This window comes from Muntiacus reevesi, chromosome 4 (assembly GCF_963930625.1).
Source record: "Muntiacus reevesi chromosome 4, mMunRee1.1, whole genome shotgun sequence".
NCBI classification, from domain to species: domain Eukaryota; kingdom Metazoa; phylum Chordata; class Mammalia; order Artiodactyla; family Cervidae; genus Muntiacus; species Muntiacus reevesi.
This window is the reverse complement of record NC_089252.1, coordinates 105,701,880-105,722,027: the sequence shown is the minus strand read 5'-3', so window position 1 is coordinate 105,722,027 and position 20,148 is coordinate 105,701,880. Positions and strand designations below refer to the sequence as shown.

Genomic DNA, 20,148 nt, shown 5'->3' with positions numbered 1-20,148 from the left:
CATCACCAATACCTGCTTCCCCATGTTTCTTTACACACAGATCCAGTCACACCACAGTTCAAGTTCAACAAATGCCCTCTCGTGTCCAGGCTTCTGCACCTGCTATTTTCCTTGCCTTCACCCACTCTTCCCAACTCTAGGTCTGGCTAATTTCTACTGAGTCTTCAGATCTCAGCGGATGGCCAGTTTCCCGAGGAAGCTTTCTTTGACTTCAGATCTCCAAATGTGGATGCTCTTATGGCAGCCCTAAGGCACCTGGCACAAAACGGGCTCTCAGTGAGTACTGAGGGAGCAGGGGACGGAACAAAGTTTGGGATGATCTGGATCCACGGTCTTGAGTCAAATAAGGACTCCTAGATGTATCGGGCAAAAATAAACAAAAAAACCGCTAAAATGCACATCCAGGGAGGAAAATACAGTTTCTCAGCTTTTATCAGCTGAAATTATTTTGGGAAGTGGAACTCAGTTACACCACCAGCTACTGATGGTCTGGTTGATCACCGCAGGGCTTCCCCTCTCCTATCCTCTAGCCCCTGGCACACTCAACACTTGTGTCTTTAAACAACTCTATCTCCTGTCAATCAAAACGCAGTTTCACCCCCCTAGGTTACAGCCACCCAATCTCCCGCCAGTACCTGAAGGGGAGCAAGCACCACGTTGCTCAGGGAGGCTGAGGCTCTCGCTGCTGTCCCCTTAGGGGAAGGCTCAATGAAGCTCTCAGGGGTGGCCAGCTGGCCGGCTGCTGGAGAAAAGCTGGGTGCCGCTGCACCTTTCCCAAGTGGCTGTGTCTGTATTTGGTCATGCTGTGGGGTCAACCTGAGTTTCTGGAGAAGGTCAACGCTTGGGAGAGATGGACTGGTTGTGTTTGTCACGCTCAGCGGGGCCCTGAGTGGGCTCTGGCTGGCAGTCAGGCTGGCGTGGCTCAGCTCAGGGACAGGCTGACTCAGGAGTGGAGACCTCTGCCTAGGTGTGGTCTTCACTGTTTGCATCATGGTGGTGTTTCGGGGTAGGCTGGGGGGAGCCTGTCCAGTAGAGGCTTCTGCTGGTAGACTGGGACTGAGCACAGAGTGCAATGGGATGGCGTAGCTGGGGGCCTGCTTTTCACTGGCCTGAGTGATGGAAGCAGGAGTTATTAGCACCGGGGTGGTGACTTCGGGCTGGACTGAGGGGTGGCCAGCAGCATGGACAGCCAGGTTTTCTGACTGAGGGGCCCCTCCAGGCTCAAATGAAAATGGTAGGAATGAGTTGGGCTCTTTCTGGGAGGCATCTCCTGGCAGCTTCTCCACTTCTTCTGAATCCAGACCCACAGCTGTTGGCTGTTCCTTTGACAAAGAGGTTCCAAATAATTCTTCCACTGTCAGATGTTTGTGTCCAGATGGAGCAGACTGAGAAACAAATCAAACCACCCAATGAGAGAAAACTCTTGCAAATTAGCGTAACTAAATTTCTTTTCGATCAACCAAATCAGTTTGCAGAAGCAAGGATAGGTAGAGTCTGAAAATAGGAAATGGAACAAGCTGACGACGTCCTCAGGATTAAGGCCAAGAATGCACCTGGTATCCCCAAGGTGGTGAAGAGATATCTACATTTGTAATAAAAATCAAATTTTTAATCGCTTCTCGGCCTTTTGGCTAAGATCAAGTGTAAAAATCAAATTTTAGGGACTCAGATGATAGTTTAGAATTCACCTTTTTTGCTTCGCAAACAGATGTAAGATAAAGGGGCAACTACTTTGCTCAAAGTTAATTTGCCCCATGCCAGTCACACATGGTAGGGAAATTACATTCAAGAGGATATGAGGACCAAATGATGATCAAGCAATCCTACCTTTATGTTAATATTTTTTTTTAATAAAAGGCAGGCATTGTACCTCAAATACCAGAAAATAAATTTAACTATTAAAAAAATTAAAGTATAGGTGATATAACATTATATTAGTTTCAGGTATACAACATAGTGATTCAATATTTTTATAGACTGTACTTCATTTAAAGTACTATAAGACTCTAAGGCTGGGAAGGATTGCGGGCAAGAGGACAAGGGGATGACAGAGGATGAGATGGCTGGATGGCATCACTGACTCGATGGACATGGGTTTGGGTAGACTCCGGGAGTTGGTAATGGACAGGGAGGCCTGGCGTGCTGCGATTCATGGGGTCACAAAGGGGGACACGACTGAGCGACTGAACTGAATTGAACTAACCACCATATTTTTTTACATATATATATGTGTGTATACACACACACAAACCAACATTTAGATATACCTACTTTAAAAAACACATATCATATTGCAATGATCTTCTAGAAACTTAAGAGTCTTTTCCAGTGAAGAATACTATTTTATAAGAAAAGGAACAATCAAAAACCGGACATGGAGAAACCTCACCATGAAATACATCCTTAGGCTTTGAAAATGATCCAGGTAGCAATTTTTATCTATCCAGTGAAACAAAAATGAACTTTTAAAAAACTAAAATTACCCACATTTACATGTGAAATGTTTCTATACTTGAACTTAAGAACAGGTATTTCTGGTAATTTAAATCTACTTCATATTAAAAAATGAAGTCATATGGTAGTATGCAAAAGAAGCATCAAGTTTCCAATTTCTCCATGCTGCCTCCCTGCAACATCTGCCAGGCCAGAGACAGATTATTAGACTTGATGGAATATGGTGTGTGGTAAAGTATTAGGTTTCAGAGGTACCCCATATAAGGCAGAAGAAATGAGGTTACAAGGCAGTAAGAATTATCACAGACAGAATGCTCATTGTACAGGAGGCCCTGTACTACACACTTTGCATGGATTACTCTGTTAATCGGTGAGGGCAGTACTATTATTATTGCCATTTATGGATGATGCCCAAGTACAACAGAACCAGATGCCAACCTAGTTCTAACAACACAATCCGTATTCTTAACCATTATGCCACTGCACCATTATATCCACCATGCAGATGACAGGTTATCTAATCAACTGAATAGTGAAATGATCCTTTGGGAAGGAGAGGGGCAAGTAAGACCTGAATAACCAGAGCTGGTGACTGGTCAGATTGTACCAACTTTCAGAAACATGTAACTGGCTGAATTAGTCGCCAGAGGCTGAGGGGGCAGAGCATGTGTCTTTATACAAACTCCCCAAAGCTTGAAAGTCTCTGAGCTTGTTTGGACAGGCCCCTCTCCATGTTCCTCTGCCTCTGACAAGAAAAGCTGGCTGCATTCCTCTAGCTGTTGGGCTTACTTATTCATGGATTCATTTTCCATTATCCATAGAAAAGGTGAAATTTTATTCTTTACTCATGTCTGAATATACTTACAGTCTGGACTCTGAGTTCAGTAATGCCTCACTTAAATCAAATTTTAATCTGACCATTCCCTTGTGAAATGGAATTCAGTGAGTGACAGTATGTATGGGACTGAAAAAAATTTTTTTTTAAGAAACTATATCAGGTTTTCCATTGTTCCTCTCTCACCCCACAGCTCTTGCTGCTTACAGAATTTCATATTTCTGTTTGAATTTACTGTGCCCATGTCAGATTTCCTACTCATTAGCGCCCTGGGCACACTAGAAGGCATGATTCTTCTCAATCACAGGAACAAAAAACAAAAACAATACAAAACAAACTAGGGAAACTGTACCAAGGAAATTTTAGTAAGTGAATAATGAAGCTGAAATAAAATGTAATACTATTAATACTAAGGCTTGACAGCACCAATCGCTCCTCAGCACTAGATGGCAGTGTTACTAAACCAATGTACTATTCTGCGTACAGGGCCGGTTATGGGTCTCAGCTAATTTTAGACAATCACCTGGCTTGACAATATCCAGATCTCAGTATTTTACAAAACGCTGTCACTTTGGCCTATAAAATGGAGTCTTTTTGGGTTCATTCTTTCATTTGGGTTTCACAGTAAATCTGTGAGTCAGGTACTGCCAGAATCCTTAATCCCATGATTTAGAAACGGAAAGGAAAGGGACTAGCCCGCTGGACATTCATGGCTGATAAGCCAGACCAGAAGGAGTCTGCTCCTCTACTTGCTGCTTCTCCTAACACATATTTTTTAAAAATTAAATTTTACATAACACTTTCTTTTAATATATATTTGACCTTCAGGATCTTAAATTCAAATATAGTAAAAATGGAGCAAAGAAATGTAGTATACAAAATCTGGTTTAAATAATTTACCACCTGCATCCCTAGGATCATTATAGATACATTGATGACAGGAATATAAAATGGTATAGCCTCTTGGAAAACAGTATGGTAGGACAATTTCTAAACTAAAACATGCAGTTATGAAATTACCCAACATTTGTACTCTTGGGCATCTAACCCAGAGTAAAGAAATTTAGGGCTTCCCTGGTGTCTCAGCAGTAAAGAATTTGCCTTCCAATGCAGGAGACACAGGTTCAATCCCTGGGTCGGGAAGACACCCTGGAGAAGGAAATGGAAACCCACTCCAGTATTCTTGCCTGGGAAATCGCATGGACAGGGGAGCTGGTGGGCTACAGTCCATAGGGTTGGAAAGAGTCAAACACGATTTAGTAATGGAAAGGACAAAGGAACAACAAACAATGTTCATGGAAATGTCATTCACATTAGCCCCAAACTGATAACAACACAGCCACCCTTTAACACAGCCATAGGGTGAATGGCTAAAAATGTTAATTCCACTCAGTAATGAGATTTGGAACTATAATGTATGTAACAATTTCAATGAATCTCTTCAATGAGTTATGCTGAGTGATGAAACATAATCCCAAAAGGTTATATATTGTATGATTCCATTTATAGAAAATTCTTGAAATGACAGCGTTATAGAGCTGGAGACATATCAGTCACTGCCGGGGTTAGGGATGCCAGAGGAAGGCCAGGAAGGTGTGACATGTAAATCAGTGTGATAACAAATGGGCAACACAAAGGATTCTTGTGGTGATGAAGTCCTCTATCTTGACTGTGGTGGTAGATACACAAAGCTCTACATGAGATAAAACTGCATGGAACTAAACATACACATGAGGCCTCCCAGGTGCTGCTAGTGGTAAAGAACCTGCCTGCCAATGCAGGAGACAAAAGAGACATGGGTTCAATCACCGGGTCGGGAGGGTCCCCTGGAGAAGGGCATGCCTGGAGAATCCCAAGCACAGAGGAGCCTGGAGGGCTATAGTCCATAGGGTTGCACAGAGTTGGATACGACTGAAGCAACTGAGCACGCACGCAAACACACACGTGCACATACCCACAGAAACGAATATGAATAAAACAACTGAGGAAATGTGAACAAGATGGGTATACTGGGTTAATATTCTGGCTGTGATATTGTACTATATTTTTCAAGCTGTTATCAATGGAGTAAATAGGCAAAAGGGACATGGATCTTTCTGTATTATTTCTTATAACTGCATAGGAATCTGTAATTATCTTAAAATAAAAAGCTTAAAAAACTATGGCTTTTACTCTGTCTGTATTATTTCTTACAACTGTATATGAATTTGTAATTATCTTCAAATAAAAAGCTTAAAAAACTATGGCTTTTACTTGATATCTGTTCACTTATCAAGTCATCAGTTTTAAAGAGAATTACTTCATAAAAATATAAATAAAAAAATAAAAACAAAGAGAATGATTTCATTCAACAAATATTTACAGTGCTGGTGCTGAGGATACAGTAGCAAACAAGGCAGGCAAAACTGCTTGTCCACTATGATACTTGGATTTTGGTGGGGAGGGGACAATCAAAAAACTTTTTAAAAAACCACAAACCCTGATAGCTGGAAGAAAATAAAGCACAGCAGAACAGGGGTAGGGAAGGATTGTTATTTAAAATAGGGTGGTGTGAAAGGCCCTCATCTATATGGAAGATACTAGAATGGGAGCAAGGTACTTATAGGAGGCAAGTCTTTCAGGCTGTGGGGACTATAACTGCAAAGGCCTGTCCTGAGGCAGAGGCAGGTCTGACACATCTGTGAAAAGGTAGAAGAGCCTACGAGGCTGGGAACAAGGCAGAAAGATGGAAGATGAGGCCGGGGTAGGGGGGCCAGATCAGGTAGCGCCATAGGGGTTATTGCCGTGACCCTGGCTTTTGTTTGAGTGAGATGAGACACCACTGGAGGAAAGACACGGTCTAACTTAGGTTAAACCAGGATTTCCTTTGGCCCCTGGGTCAAGGAGAGGAGAGGGAGTGGCTAGGGCAAAAGCTGGGAAACCAGATACGAGGCTACTGCAAAACCCGGATGAAAGACAGTTACATGGACCAGGGGAAACGACATGAGAGGATGACATCACGCTACTGCCTGTATGCACACACTCTGAGCGATGATCAACGGATCAAACTTGTACTGCATCCAAGCCCTTACAAAACGCTGACTCTGCTGGGCTACCTTGGACAAAGCTAGGGCTTGAGCTGTACAAACCTTATCTTGCAACCCAGATGGTGTCTCTTCTAGCGTCTCAGTGCTTCCCAGATTGGAGATCTGGGTACTTGGCTGCAGCCCAGGGCTGGAGATATTTGAGTCGCCCATCTGATTCTTAAATTAAAAGGAAAAGTACATCATGTGAAAAAACTTGCTATTGTTTGGTTTACAAATCAGCATTCAAGGTTACTGTTAACAGAAATATTATTTTAAAAGTCAAGGATAACTCCCCCCTACAAATGTCAAATGTTTGCTTTGGACCTGCATGTAAATATGTAAATTAACTGGACAATAAAATTTCTAGAAAGCTGAGCACATGATTTTAGACAATTGTGTTTGTAACAACTGCTATTTTTATAACCCCTTTAAGGACAAGCAAACAGCATTCCTTTATTATGTATTCTTTTCCATTTTTTTTTTAAGTTAATATATGGTAAAATTAACTTTTGAAATGTATCACCAGGCTTCCCTGGTGGCTCATATTGTAAAGAATCTGCCTGTAACGCAGGAGACCCTGGTTCGATCCCTGGGTTGGGAAGATCCCCTGGGGAAGGAAATGGCAATCCACTCTAGTATTCTTGCTTGGAGAATTCCATGGACAGAGGAGCCTGGAGGGCTACCATTTCTTTCACTTTCAAAATTAACTTCTGAAAGTTGTGTGTACCCATTACCACAGTCAGGATATCCGATCACCTCCCCAAACTCCCAAGGGCTATCCCAGTGCAGTCGTGCCCTCCTTCCACTCCTGCCAACCAGAGACTGTTCTCTGGCGCTAATTCCATCTTTTAGAGATTGTCATCTAAATGGAAGGCTGGTTTCCTTAACTTAGCATAATGCCTTTGAGATTCATCCAAGTTGTTGTATAGATGAATCTGGCAATCTCCCAAGCCTCTACCTAGAGATAAAGGGTCTATTTGGAACCATCTGAGGCAGAGGAGAGCTCATCCAAACACTAAGAAGTGAACTCATGGCTGCTGCTAAGACTAACACCATATGATTAGATGACAGGCGAGTGTAGACAAGCAACAATACTCCTATTTAAGGAAGTGCCACCTATTTATGGATGGCTTCAAAAATAGAAAGAACACATTATGAAGGAGATATCAAAGATTTAACTAAATCCACCCCCCCCAAAAAGACTTAACTAAATCCCCAAAGGTTTAATCTTAATACAACTCCAGACATTTTATTTACTCCATACCATACCGAAGAATTTTCTTTACAATAGTAATTATTGCACTCTCCATATTTTCTGCCTTTGCAATGTGCATTAACCAGAAATCATATCAGATTTTTACACTGCTCATGTGACCTAGAGTTTCTTTGCAGCTCTGTGCACAGAAGCAAGGCTTCAGTTCTTTCTTTCCTCTGGAGATGACTTGCTTCCCAGCCTGAGGAGGAGGGCGGGCCATCTCCTGGGGTGTCTGCTCTAGTGTGCTGCACCTATACTTTCTGTCGTATGTGGCACCTTGATCTCGTCATCACTGGGAACAGGTGACAGAGCTCTCAACTTATTAGCTGTCACCACAACACAGAAAGGTCTTTTTTATAAACAGAAGAAGGCATCTATGTAGACAACCCATATCTCATTAAGGGTATGGGAGGGAATTTATGGTAATACATGGTAACTTAAAAGCTCAGAAATGGTTCTGAAATTTACCTCATCCAGTTTCCTAAGAATCAATGAATTCATTATAGAGATGACTGCCTTTCCTGTATTAATTTTCATAGATCCATAAATTCTTTGTAATTCTCTACGACAGACATTGAGGAATCTGGTAGAACTTGAAATGTGTCATGGGTTCTAATGTACATTTCTTTACCCAGGAAGTGGGACCTTTTATTTCCCAAAACCCTTTTCTCCCACAGTAATTTTTTAGGAATAGAAAAAGAACACTGAATTTTCAGAGGTAAGAAAATCCCCTTCCTTATCTACAAGACATGCTTTCTTTCTGAACTACTTATTCCTGCTGGCCCTGGAGGTGACCTCCCCAGCCCACCAGAAACGCCGCAGGTCTCCTCCCTGCTCTGGTTCTCCTGTTCAGCACACAAATCCTCACCCTCTCGTATTCATCCTTGGCTCTGCTTAGCATCTCCAGGATGTCGATGGGCCTGTGGTCACTGCAGCCATTGGCCTGGCTGGGACTCTGCTTATCCCGAGCTGCTTGCTGGGACCGCCGTGTCTCCTCTTCTACCACGCTAGAGGAACAGAACCAAGTTTTAGAAAGACCTTTTTTGACACAATATGACCCAAGATTTTGGTGTCCATCTTCCAAGAATACTGGAAGACTGCCTCATAATAGCAATGCCTTCCTCAGAACACAGAGCCTCAGCTACCTCATCCCAGTAAGACATGACTGACTACTTTCACTATCTCACTCAAAACAGTACCAACCAATATAGTTCACCATTAGAAGGCCAAAAATACAGAATTCCTTTCCAGATTTGGTAGAAGTAGATACCTTTAAAATCTACCAAGTTACTCATTATTTTTCTCTCTCTCTTTCCTACAAGTGTCTCAGGATCAGTCAAACTAACTGGTAAAGTGAATCTGAAAATGGACAAGGCCACCAAGACAAAGGAAGGCTGCACAGGTGAACAACTCCTATGGAGAGTGCATGTTAATAATGGGGTAGCAAGGAGGAAGATCAGCATCTTGAAAATGATGGTCTCGGTCAGTCTTCAAAAATCAACTATAACTCTACCAGCAAACAAAAGATTTTCCTTGTTGTCTCCTTAAACATCACTAAGTGGGTAACTAAGGTCAGGGTGACTGTGGCAATGCTCTTTATCTTGACTAGTGCTACTTAAGCTAATTTTGCACTTGAAAATATATATTAAAAAAGCATGAAAAGTCAAGGTCTAAGTCAAGGGTTGCAGTCTGCAAGTCTATCTGAGGGGTTTCATTTCTTAGGAACATCCTTTCTCCCTGCCACATCTTAAAGTCTGAAGCAAAATGTGAGAAACTAAAAGTTGGGTGGTGGGTACATGAATGTTTTATTGTTTCTTATATTTTTCTTCAAGCTTGAAATTAATGTAATAAATTTTAATAAGACAACTAATCTTTTTTTCTTTTAAACATCCATTCCGGTTTCAAGTCCAACTGTAATGAACAGGCCTACTTGCTGTGGGATAGTATAAGCACAGTCACAACTTGATAACTGAATTAATTTGAGAACTTTCGGACAGTGATGATGACAGGCAATAAAGCAGTGAAAGGTTTTTGTTTTTTTTTTATGGACTCAGAGGCATAGAACAGGGTACCCAATGTCAGTTTACTGCTTTAAAACAGCCTGCCTAGGAACTCCTATTACTATGTATGGGATGGTTCTTTTATTTGAAAACATCAGATTAAACAATATTAAACACAGATTTTTTTTTTTTAAACAGCAACATTATTCTGAGTTTTTAACAAGTTACAATGTATTATGATCCTCCAAGGATGGTTTAAAGCTTTCCCTAAACTGGGAAGTCCCTGGTGGTCCAGTGGTTAGAACCCCACACTTTCATTGCCAAGGGCCTGGGGTTCAATCACTGGTGGAGGAACTAAGATCCCACAAGCCTAGTGACACAGCCAAAAACCAAAAAATACTTATTATTTAATAGTCAGTTACAGGCCACGCCAACCATCAAGGATTGGTCACACAGCCTGTTTCTACCCACTACTTGCTACACTGTCTGGCTTGCCCATGCTAGTATTTACCTCTCTCTGACCTGGACTGGATTTGTGATCTTCATTTAAAAAAAAAAAAAAATTTCTAATAATCACCAGTGTTCATCCACCCAACAGGCTACCTTATAAAGCTCTCCACTGCTGAAAGCAGAAACTGGCTGGTGGCATGGAAGGGACACCCAGCTTTCAACTCTTGAGCCCTCTTCCAATTCACACTGTGGGAAGAACAACCCTGCCCCCTCCCTTCCTCTCAAACCCCCAAGTATGCCCCGGGACTCTTTGAAAGATCAGGAATAGGGCTCACTTCTATGAGTTCTCCGAATTTTATAGTCTATGTATAGGCAAACATTCAGATTAGGTTTTGTTAAAAACACTCTGGCAGACTGAATTTCCTCTTTAGGAGAGGCAACAGTTTCCAAGTTAAGCGAATTTTCAATTTTGCTACTGATCAAAGAGAATTTCCAGATTTATTTATAGAACAGGTCTAGAAGTTTACCTGTTCTCCGATATATCTTCTCAGTTCTTATTAACAACCTTTTGGAATAAATCAATGTTTTACTTCAAGAATTTTTGTTATATTGCAGCTGTCGAAACAGTGGTAGGAACTAGATTTAACAGAATGAGCAGTGGCAGGCACTTTTATTTAGATGCACAATATATCCCAAAGAATTTTACCTGTATCTCTGGCTAACAGAGATGACATTCTGAAATATTTAGCAAAAAGAGGCTGTATGCAGGCAAAGTCAGAGCAAAGAAAGACAGATAACCTTTTTATCTTTGGTGACCAGAACGCCATTTATCACAAAGTTAAGGTGAACATATTTGGTATTCTCTTCAGCCATAAATAGGCCAGACACTTGAAAACTCACTATCAACAGTTTCATGCAGGCATTTGCTAGTCACTTTCAATACCATTGCTTCTAGTAAAATAAGCTGAAAGCCTAAGCAAATGTCCCTCTTTTGGGCATCTCTAGTGAAGGAAACCTGAATGCCCTTCTTTTCCTTTTCTGCTTCCTGTTTCTACTTCCTCACCCTATTTTTATGTTCACTACGATATTTTCAGATAAGCCTTCCATCTTCTGCTTTATCTATGATCTGAAGTCTTGCCTTACGGATAACGCCTATTGATAGAGAATACAGTTCAAAATGGTTTTGTGCAAATAACTTTTAGAGCTAAAACAGCCAGGGTCTCTCACTTTAGGCCCAAAAGCTCTCAATCTGTAGGAGAAAGTCTACGTATTAACATACTCCAATATACAGATATTTAAGAGAAATACTGTCAATTTTAGGATAACCTAAAACCAACAAATCTCTGTCTTCTAAGTTATCAAAAACTGCTCTGCTGTTCCTTTCAAAACTACAGATAGTGGTCATTAAATAAATGGCTTTGTAAAAAAGCAGCTTTTATCTTTTTTTTTTTTTTTTTAAGAGAAAAGCTCTAAAAAGAAAAGTCTGGTTGTGGAAAGCCAATGCATTTTCAAATGAATGACAGAAGTTCACGTGGAAGAATGTCCTTAGGGTCACACCTACAACAAACAAATCGGGAAGCAGATAAAAACCCAGTTGAGACATGTTAGCAGTCCTGGACTAAAATGTGGCCTCAGCCATGTGCACTTCTTTTAAAATGCAAATAAACCTGGAAATGGGGTGTGGGGCCTAATTATTTATTTATAGTTGAACAGGATTTAGTTTAATATTACACAAAAGAAAAAGAAAAAATCAACGATTTTCTCCCAAACATGTGGGTAAAAATTTTGCAGAAGAACAAAGGGAATTTTGATTTGATGGAGGGGGAAGAGAGGCCAGCATTTCTGAGGAAATGCAGGCAAAAACTGAAAAGAAAACTTAAATCCACCAGAATTCGCTGCCCACTGAAGCATTCTGTCCAGGGCACGGTAGCACTTCAGGTCCCTCTAACACCTAAGTGTCCTGGATTCCTGGAAACCAGAATGACAGTACCAGCAATATAGAGGGATGGCTTCTGTGGGTCAGTCTGAGAAAGGACAATGACCATCCTTCAGAACATCAATTCAATGAAAATTAGTTTCCAAGTTCCAAGATTCTGATTTATAAAAGCTCTCCTGGGACATAACCCATTAGAGGACTGGGGATTCTAAATCTGGAATCTGTATCAAAAATAAGTTCTCTTAAAGGAAGTAGCCCGGAGAAGGCAATGGCGCCCCACTCCAGTACTCTTGCCTGGAAAATCCCATGGACGGAGGAGCCTGATAGGCCGCAGTCCATGGGGTCGCTAAGAGTCGGACATGACTGAGCGAATTCACTTTCACTTTTCACTTTCATGCATTGAAGAAGGAAACGGCAACCCACTCCAATGTTCTTGCCTGGAGAATCCCAGGGACGGTGGAGCCTGGTGGGCTGCCGTCTATGGGGTCGCACAGAGTCAGACACGATTGAAGCGACTTAGCAGCAGCAGCAGCAAAGGAAGTACCCATGGATGCATGCGGGAGTTCTCTATCAGTTACTGAACACAGCTCTCCACCTGCTACTGTGGAAATCTGGAGAGAACCGAAGTCAGATGCACTGCATGTGGTGGTGAGGCTGTGCTCTGGACACAGAGAATACCTCTGGAGCGAGGCAGCTGGATGGTTCTAACCACATGTTTAACAGCAAGGCTCTGGTTAAATTAGAATCTGTCTGCAGAACAGAATACAAAGCAGACATAAATACTAGAGAAGACTATCTAATGTGCTGGGAAAATGCTGTGGACGTGAAAAGTCAGATGTACAGCATAATCTTACTTTTGGAAGTGTAAAGAAAAAAACTGTTGCCTGCCACTCCAGTTCAAGAAGGATCAAGTCTATGGGCCATTGCAGTTACCCATAGAGTGCGCCATGAGAGGAACTCAGGATGGAGAAAAACAGGAAACATTCTGGATATACTGGCCCATAGATAATTAAGATGCATATCCAAGGAATCATTTCACTGACCCCAGATTCTTGCATCTTCCCACATATAGGAAAGCACTAAAATCTTCATCATGACATGTCTGTTTTTTATTACTAGGAGTAACCTTTCAATACTTGACTATACGTTTTTCTCAGCAAAAAAGTTCACCTATCTTCATTTATTGGCATTCTCTTCTCTAGCTCCCTTGTCTTTGCTTTTATTTTTTTCCAGAAGTATTTTAAAATTCTTGTTACTATTGCTGAGGATCATATTTTAAATTCTTTTTTTCTGATATGACTACACTAAATACCATTCTCTTGTTTGATTAATTTGGTAATAAAGCAGTCTTTAGATGATTCCAATTATGTAAATATTTTTCCTAGATATTCTCCTCTTGGAGGTAGTATCTCTTAAATAATTAGATGAGGCTACCTCCCAGGCTATAGGCCTTAATATAGTCACTTAATAAAAATTAGCTCATAACTTTTTCTGTTTTGCATTTTTCTTTCAATGGACATAAAAAAGAATAAAAAATAATCACACATCAACCCAAGGTACACGTAAAAAAAGACTGGTGGTAGTAAAATTATTGATAATTTGAGATAATCTTTAAGCTTTTCTGCCTTTTTCAAAACTTTGACAATAAAAGGAAATCAGGGGGAAATATATGAGTTAGTGGACTCTGGTAACAAAGAGAAGGGGGAAACATTATTTTTTCCTCTCCCATATATCACTAATTAAATCTATGGTGTAACAGAAATACTTACTCGGCCATGAGTTTGGCTATGCGGTGACAGTCATTCTTGTCATAAAACCAGATACTGTATATTGACACTTGAAAAACAAAAAAAAGATAAGGAGAAATGAGGTTTCAGTACTTGAGTATATGGCAGTAATATATTATTGCCATAAAATGTCACAGAATTTACCATCAGACCCTCAAACTGTTAACAGTTCCTCTAAAGAAAAGAAAAAGCCTCCCCACAAAATGTTTAATAATAAATTAATAAAGTTGGGCCAGGTAAAGTATACAGATAGTTGGTTTTAGACATCATTATCAGATCTCACTGAGCTTAAGATGACACTAAACTATAAGATACATTATCATTTTATGTATTAGCAAGGGAATAAATGCTACCAATTAAACTAGGAGTTTCCAGGTGGCACATTAGTAAAGACTCTGCCTGCCAATGCAGGAGACACAAGAGACTAGTGTTCGGTCCCTGGGTCAGGAAGATTCCCTGCCTGGAATAGGAAATGGCAACCCACTCCAGTATTATTGCCTGGAAAATTCCATAGGGTCGCAAAGAGTCGGACACGACCATGTGACTAAGACACACATGACAAACTAAGAAACAACAATGACTGTGTGGAAAGGGAACAGTGTCTACCATTCCAGTAAATGAGGAATGTTGTCCTTCCCTGCTGGCAAGCCATCAGCCACTGAAGCGCCCCCACGGTGAGTGCTAAGGGAAATTCAGGATGGAGACAAGCAGGAAACTATGTGCTCTGGATACTGGCCCTAGATAGCTGCATATCTAAGATGCCTACCTAAGGAATAATTTCAGTGAGCCCAGTTTCTTGCATCTTCCTGTACAGAGAAAAGCACAAAAATCACTAACCTGAAGTATCTGTTTTTTTGTGATTAGCAGTAATATTTCGATGTTTGATTACATATTTTCAGCAAAAACTCCTATATACCCTTGCTCCTCCCTCATCTCTTCATAGCATTTTTTGGCGTTATATGAGAGGCCATCCCCTAGGCCTTAGTTCTCAGAAAAGTCTCTGAATAAAATTTAACCTGCAACTTTTAGGTTTTATTTTTCTTCACTTGGTAACTAACTGCAAAACGCCTTCCAAATTGACAGTCAAATGTGAAGAGAAAAATTAATGAAAACCACATTAAACCACCTTCCAAAACCAAACACCAGAATCTTTGAGTCTCTTGAAATTTAAAAATATAAAATTAACACCATGTTATGGTAAAACAAAACTTTAAAAACAAACGCCCACCCCAGAACCTTCTATGATCAACTCTACTCACACGTGAAATGGAAGTGCCCAGGCTGAGCTACATGTCACACTTCTTTTCCAATCTTTTATTCCCAATATGGTGATCACGACTAAGAAAGCTCCCCAAAACAGTGGTGATTAATATACAACAAGGTCCTACTGTATGGCACTATATGCAATATCCTGGGATAAGCCAGGATATATTAAAAAAAAACAGGATATATTAAAAAATATATAGAAAAGAATGCATATATGTGTGTAACTGACTCACTTTGCCAAACAGCAGAAATTAATATAACACTGTACATCAACTATACTTCAATAAAAACATAGAGAAAAACTTGGTGGATGGATAGATGGAACTTTATTATAAAGAATATAAAACTTTATTATAAAGAATATAAAAAATATAAAATTCTTTATAAAGAATATAAAGAACTTTATTATAAAGAATATAAAACAACTATACTTCAATAAAAACATAGAGAAAAACTTGGTGGATGGATAGATGGAACTTTATTATAAAGAATATAAAAATATATTATAAAGAATATAAAAACTTTATTATAATATTATAAAGAATATAAAGAATATAAAACTGTATAAATACTTCTCGAATGTATTTTTACTTTTAGCTTTTTATAAAATTTTAAAGGTTATTTCCATTTACAGCTACTATACAATTTTGGCTAGATTGCTTGTGTTTTACATATAAATACTTCTTGCATAAGGAAGATCCTTATTGCCAAATTCAGACTTAAATTGAAGAAAGTAGGGAAAACCACTAGAGCATTCAGGTGTGACCTAAATCAAACCGCTTTCGATTATACAGTGGAAGTGAGAAATAGATTTAAGGGACTAGATCTGATAGACAGAGTGCCTGATGAACTATGGACGGAGGTTCGTGACATTGTACAGGAGACAGGGATCAAGACCATCCCCAAGAAAAACAAATGCAAAAAAGCAAAATGGCTGTCTGAAGAGGCTTTACAAATAGCTGTGAAAAGATGAGAAGCAAAAAGCAAAGGAGAAAAGGAAAGATATACCCATTTGAATGCAGAGTTCCAAAGATTAGCAAGGAGAGACAAGAAAGCCTTCCTCAGTGATCAGTGCAAAGAAATAAAAGGAAAACAATAGAATGGGAAAGACTAGAGATCTCTTCAAGAAAATCAGAGACCCAAGGGAACATTTCATGCCAAGATGGGCTCAATAAAGGACAGAAATGGTATGGACCTAACAGAAGCAGAAGATATTAAGAAGAGGTGGCAAGAACTCACAGAAGACCTGTACAAAAAAGATCTTCATGACCCAGATAATCACTACGGTGTGATCACTCACCTAGAGTCAGACATCCTGGAATGTGAAGTCAAGTGGGCCTTAGGAAGCATCACTACAAACAAAGCTAGTGGAGGTGATGGAGTTCCAGTTGAGCTATTTCAAATCCTAAAAGATGGTGCTATGAAAGTGCTGCATTCAATATGTCAGCAAATTTGGAAAACTCAGCAGTGGCCACAGGACTGGAAAAGGTCAGTTTTCATTCCAATCCCTAAGAAAGGCAATGCCAAAGAATGCTCAAACTACCACACAATTGCACTCATCTCACACACTAGTAAAGTAATACTCAAAATTCTCCAAGCCAGGCTTCAGCAATATGTGAACCGTAAACTTCCAGATGTTCAAACTGGTTTTAGAAAAGGCAGAGGAACCAGAGAGCAAATTGCCAACATCCACTGATCATCAAAAAAGCAAGAGAGTTCCAGAAAAACATCTATTTGTGCTTTAATGACTATGCCAAAGCCTTTGACTGTGTGGATCATCACAAACTGGAAAATTCTGAAAGAGATGGGAATACCAGACCACCTGACCTGCCTCTTGAGAAACCTGTATGCAGTTCAGGAAGCAACAGTTAGAACTGGACATGGAACAACAGACTGATTCCAAACAGGAAAAGGAGTACGTCAAGGCTATACACTGTCACCCTGCTTATTTAACTTATATGCAGAGTACATCATGCAAAATGCTGGGCTGGATGAAGCACAAGCTGGAATCAAGATTGCTGGGAGAAATAGCAATAACCTCAGATGTGCAGATGATACCACCCTTATGGCAGAAAGTGAAGAAGAACTAAAGAGCTTCTTGATGAAAGTGAAAGAGGAGAGTGAAAAAGTTGGCATAAAGCTCAACATTCAGAAAACTAAGATCATGGCATTCGGTCCCATCACTTCATGGCAGATAGATGGGGAAACAGTGGCAGACTTTATCTTCTTGGGCTCCAAAATCACTGCAGACAGTGACTGCAGACATGACATTAAAAGATGCATGCTTACTCCTTGGAAGGAAAGTTACGACCAACCTAGACAGCATATTAAAAAGCAGAGACATTACCCTGCCAACAAAATTCCGTCCAGTCAAGGCTATGGTTTTTCCAGTGGTCATGTATGGTGGTGAGTGTTGGACTATAAAGAAAGCTGAGCGCAGGAGAATTAATGCTTTTGAACTGTGGTGTTGGAAAAGACTCTTGAGAGTCCCTTGGACTGCAAGGAGATCCAACCAGTTCCTCCTAAAGGAGATCAGTCCTGAGTGTTCATTGGAAGGACTGATATCGGAGCTGGAACTCCATACTTCAGCCACCTGATGCAAAGAGCTGACTCAGTGGAAAAGACCCTGACGCTGGGAAACATTGAAGGCAGGAGGAGAAGGGGACGACAGAAGATGAGATGGCTGGATGGCACCACCAACTCAATGGACATGAGTTTGAGTCAACTCCGGGAGCTGGGGACGGACAGGGAGGCCTGGCGTGCCTGGAGCCCATGGGGTTCATGGGGTCACAAAGAGTCGGACACGACTGAGTGACTGGACTGAAGTGAGACTACAAACGCTGAAAGCCCAAGTCAAAGTAAACACACGGACAGGCACGGCGCACTGCTACCAGGTGTACCGCACCGACACTGCGTATCCCAGGCTCCATTCCATTTCACATGACTCTGGCACAAGAAGGGTAGGTATGCTTTTATTTTTTTAAATTAAACTTTCAGTTTTGAAACAATTGTAACTTCATATATATTGTAAAAAATAAACAAAGATGCTGTGTGCCCTTTATTTCTTCCAACAGTAACATTTTGTAAAACTATCACATAGTATTACAGCCAGACTATTGACATGGATACAATCAAGATACAGAACATTTCTGCTGCCATGGAGATCCCCTTGCCCTTTCATGGCCACACCCACCCCCCTGGTACCCCTCCCCATCTCTGACCCTGGCAAACACCCTGGTCTCTCTATTTCTATACTCGAACGTTGCCATTTCGAGAAATGTGTTACAAATGGAATCACAGAGGATGCAACTTCTTGAGACTGACTTTTCTGACTCAATGTTACTCTCTGGATATTCATCTAAAGTTGTCACTTGCATCAACAGTTTGCTATTTTTTGCTGAGTAGTAGTATTTCTTGGTCTGGATGTACCAGTTTATTTAACCATTTATCCACTGAAGGTCATCTGCAGTGTTTCCACTTTGGGGCTATTATGCATAAGGCTGCTATGTTTGTGCATAGGTTTTTGTGAACCTAAGTTTTCATTTTTCGGGGTTAAATGCCCAAAAGTATAGTTACTGAGTCACAGCAGTTGCATGTTTAAAAAAAAACTGTTACACTGCTTTCCAGTTTTATACTCCTGCCAACAGTGTCTCTCTGTGTCCTTGCCAGCATTTGCTGTTTTATTTTTAATTTTACGCACTCTGATAGGTGTGTAGTGGTATCTCATGGCGGTTTTAATTTACATTTCCCTAATGGCTAATAACACAGAATGTCTTTTCATGTGCTTGTCATCTACATATCCTATTTTTAAAAAATTTTTTTCTATATATCCTCTTTAATCAAATGTCTATTCATATCTTTTGCCCCAATGCATTGTTTTCTAAACTGTTGAGAATTCTTCATATATTTAAGAAACCAATTCTTTGTCAGACGTGGTTTGAAAATATTTTCTCTTTTGTCAATAGCTTTTTATTCCTCATCTTCGTAAGACCCTTCTAGAGCAAAAGTTTTAATTTTGACAAAGTCCAATTTATGAGTTATGCCTTCTGTGGATTTCAAGTCTTAAAACTCTTTGCTGACCCCTAGTAAATTGGACTGGGGCTCTGAAAAACTCCATTTATGGCAATTATACACAATCATCTTTCTCTAATATGCCTCTTCTGAGCTGGCTAAAGAACACACAAAACACAAGAGACCAAATACGAAAGACACCAATTTTTCTCTAATGGACAGAAGGATGGTATGCAATACATCGGGCTCAGAGAGGAACACACAACATTTTGAGGGGGCTAAGCAGAGGCATTTAAGTTTTCATAGAGGGGTTTGTAAACCAAACTCTTAGGAAAGAATTCCATATCAATAATCAAAATAAGTCCACCAGATCTGTCGACTTACTCTGACAAATCTTTACCTAAAGTCCCACTCTCTTTCCTTTGAAGAAATACACTATATTAGAAATAATATGCACATTTTCCACATTTGCGCATTATCAAATACACTGCTAAAAAAGAGTCAAACACTTTCAAAGGCATGCTGCAGAAGAAACAGAGATAAGGAAGCCATAATGATAGCTTAATGGGTAAAGGATAAGAGTAACACTCAATTCTGCCAAAAGCAGACATGCAGAGGTGCAGACACGCATCCAAGGATCAGTCCTGTCTGCCAACGTATCAGATGCTCAGTGCACGCAACTGGCAAGGAGGCCCAGGGAGCTGCCGCTGAGCCTGTCGCCGTCACTGTGAGCAAAGACAGACAAGTTCACCAGATAGCTAAAACCATGGAAGACCTTGTCTCCACACCAAAGCTAAGTACTCTTCCCTCAAGGGAACTTACACTCTAAGGCTCAACATATTCTGCCAACCATCTGCTTGCTAAAACATCCTGATATAATTTTCCTTGATTAATTATGCCACAGAGGATTTAGATGTTTGGCAATACAGTATAATTTTGCTATGGTAAATAATAATGGCATCATGTTTTGTAAGTGGCCTTTCTGAAGATGAAAGCCAATTATTCAGTTACTGGACACCCACCACATATCATGGCTGTTAACCATTGTCCCAATGAGCCATGTTGTCACTGAAGAGTTAGGGGGTGTGA

General features: G+C 40.4%; 1 protein-coding gene and 1 pseudogene across 1 annotated transcript in view; one reads left to right on the top strand and one right to left on the bottom strand.

The window, feature by feature from the left end:
* DCP1A (decapping mRNA 1A) overlaps positions 1-20,148 on the bottom strand; it is a 42,008-nt gene that overhangs the window by 7,606 nt on the left and 14,254 nt on the right. The window contains exons 4-7 of the mRNA XM_065933484.1: positions 13,765-13,831; positions 8,478-8,616; positions 6,418-6,531; positions 636-1,385 (exon numbers count right to left, since the gene is read on the bottom strand). Of these exons, the coding sequence (XP_065789556.1) occupies positions 636-1,385; positions 6,418-6,531; positions 8,478-8,616; positions 13,765-13,831 (1,070 nt within the window). The remainder of the gene's footprint in view (positions 1-635; positions 1,386-6,417; positions 6,532-8,477; positions 8,617-13,764; positions 13,832-20,148) is intronic.
* Positions 1,612-1,762, top strand: LOC136168154 (U2 spliceosomal RNA; annotated as a pseudogene).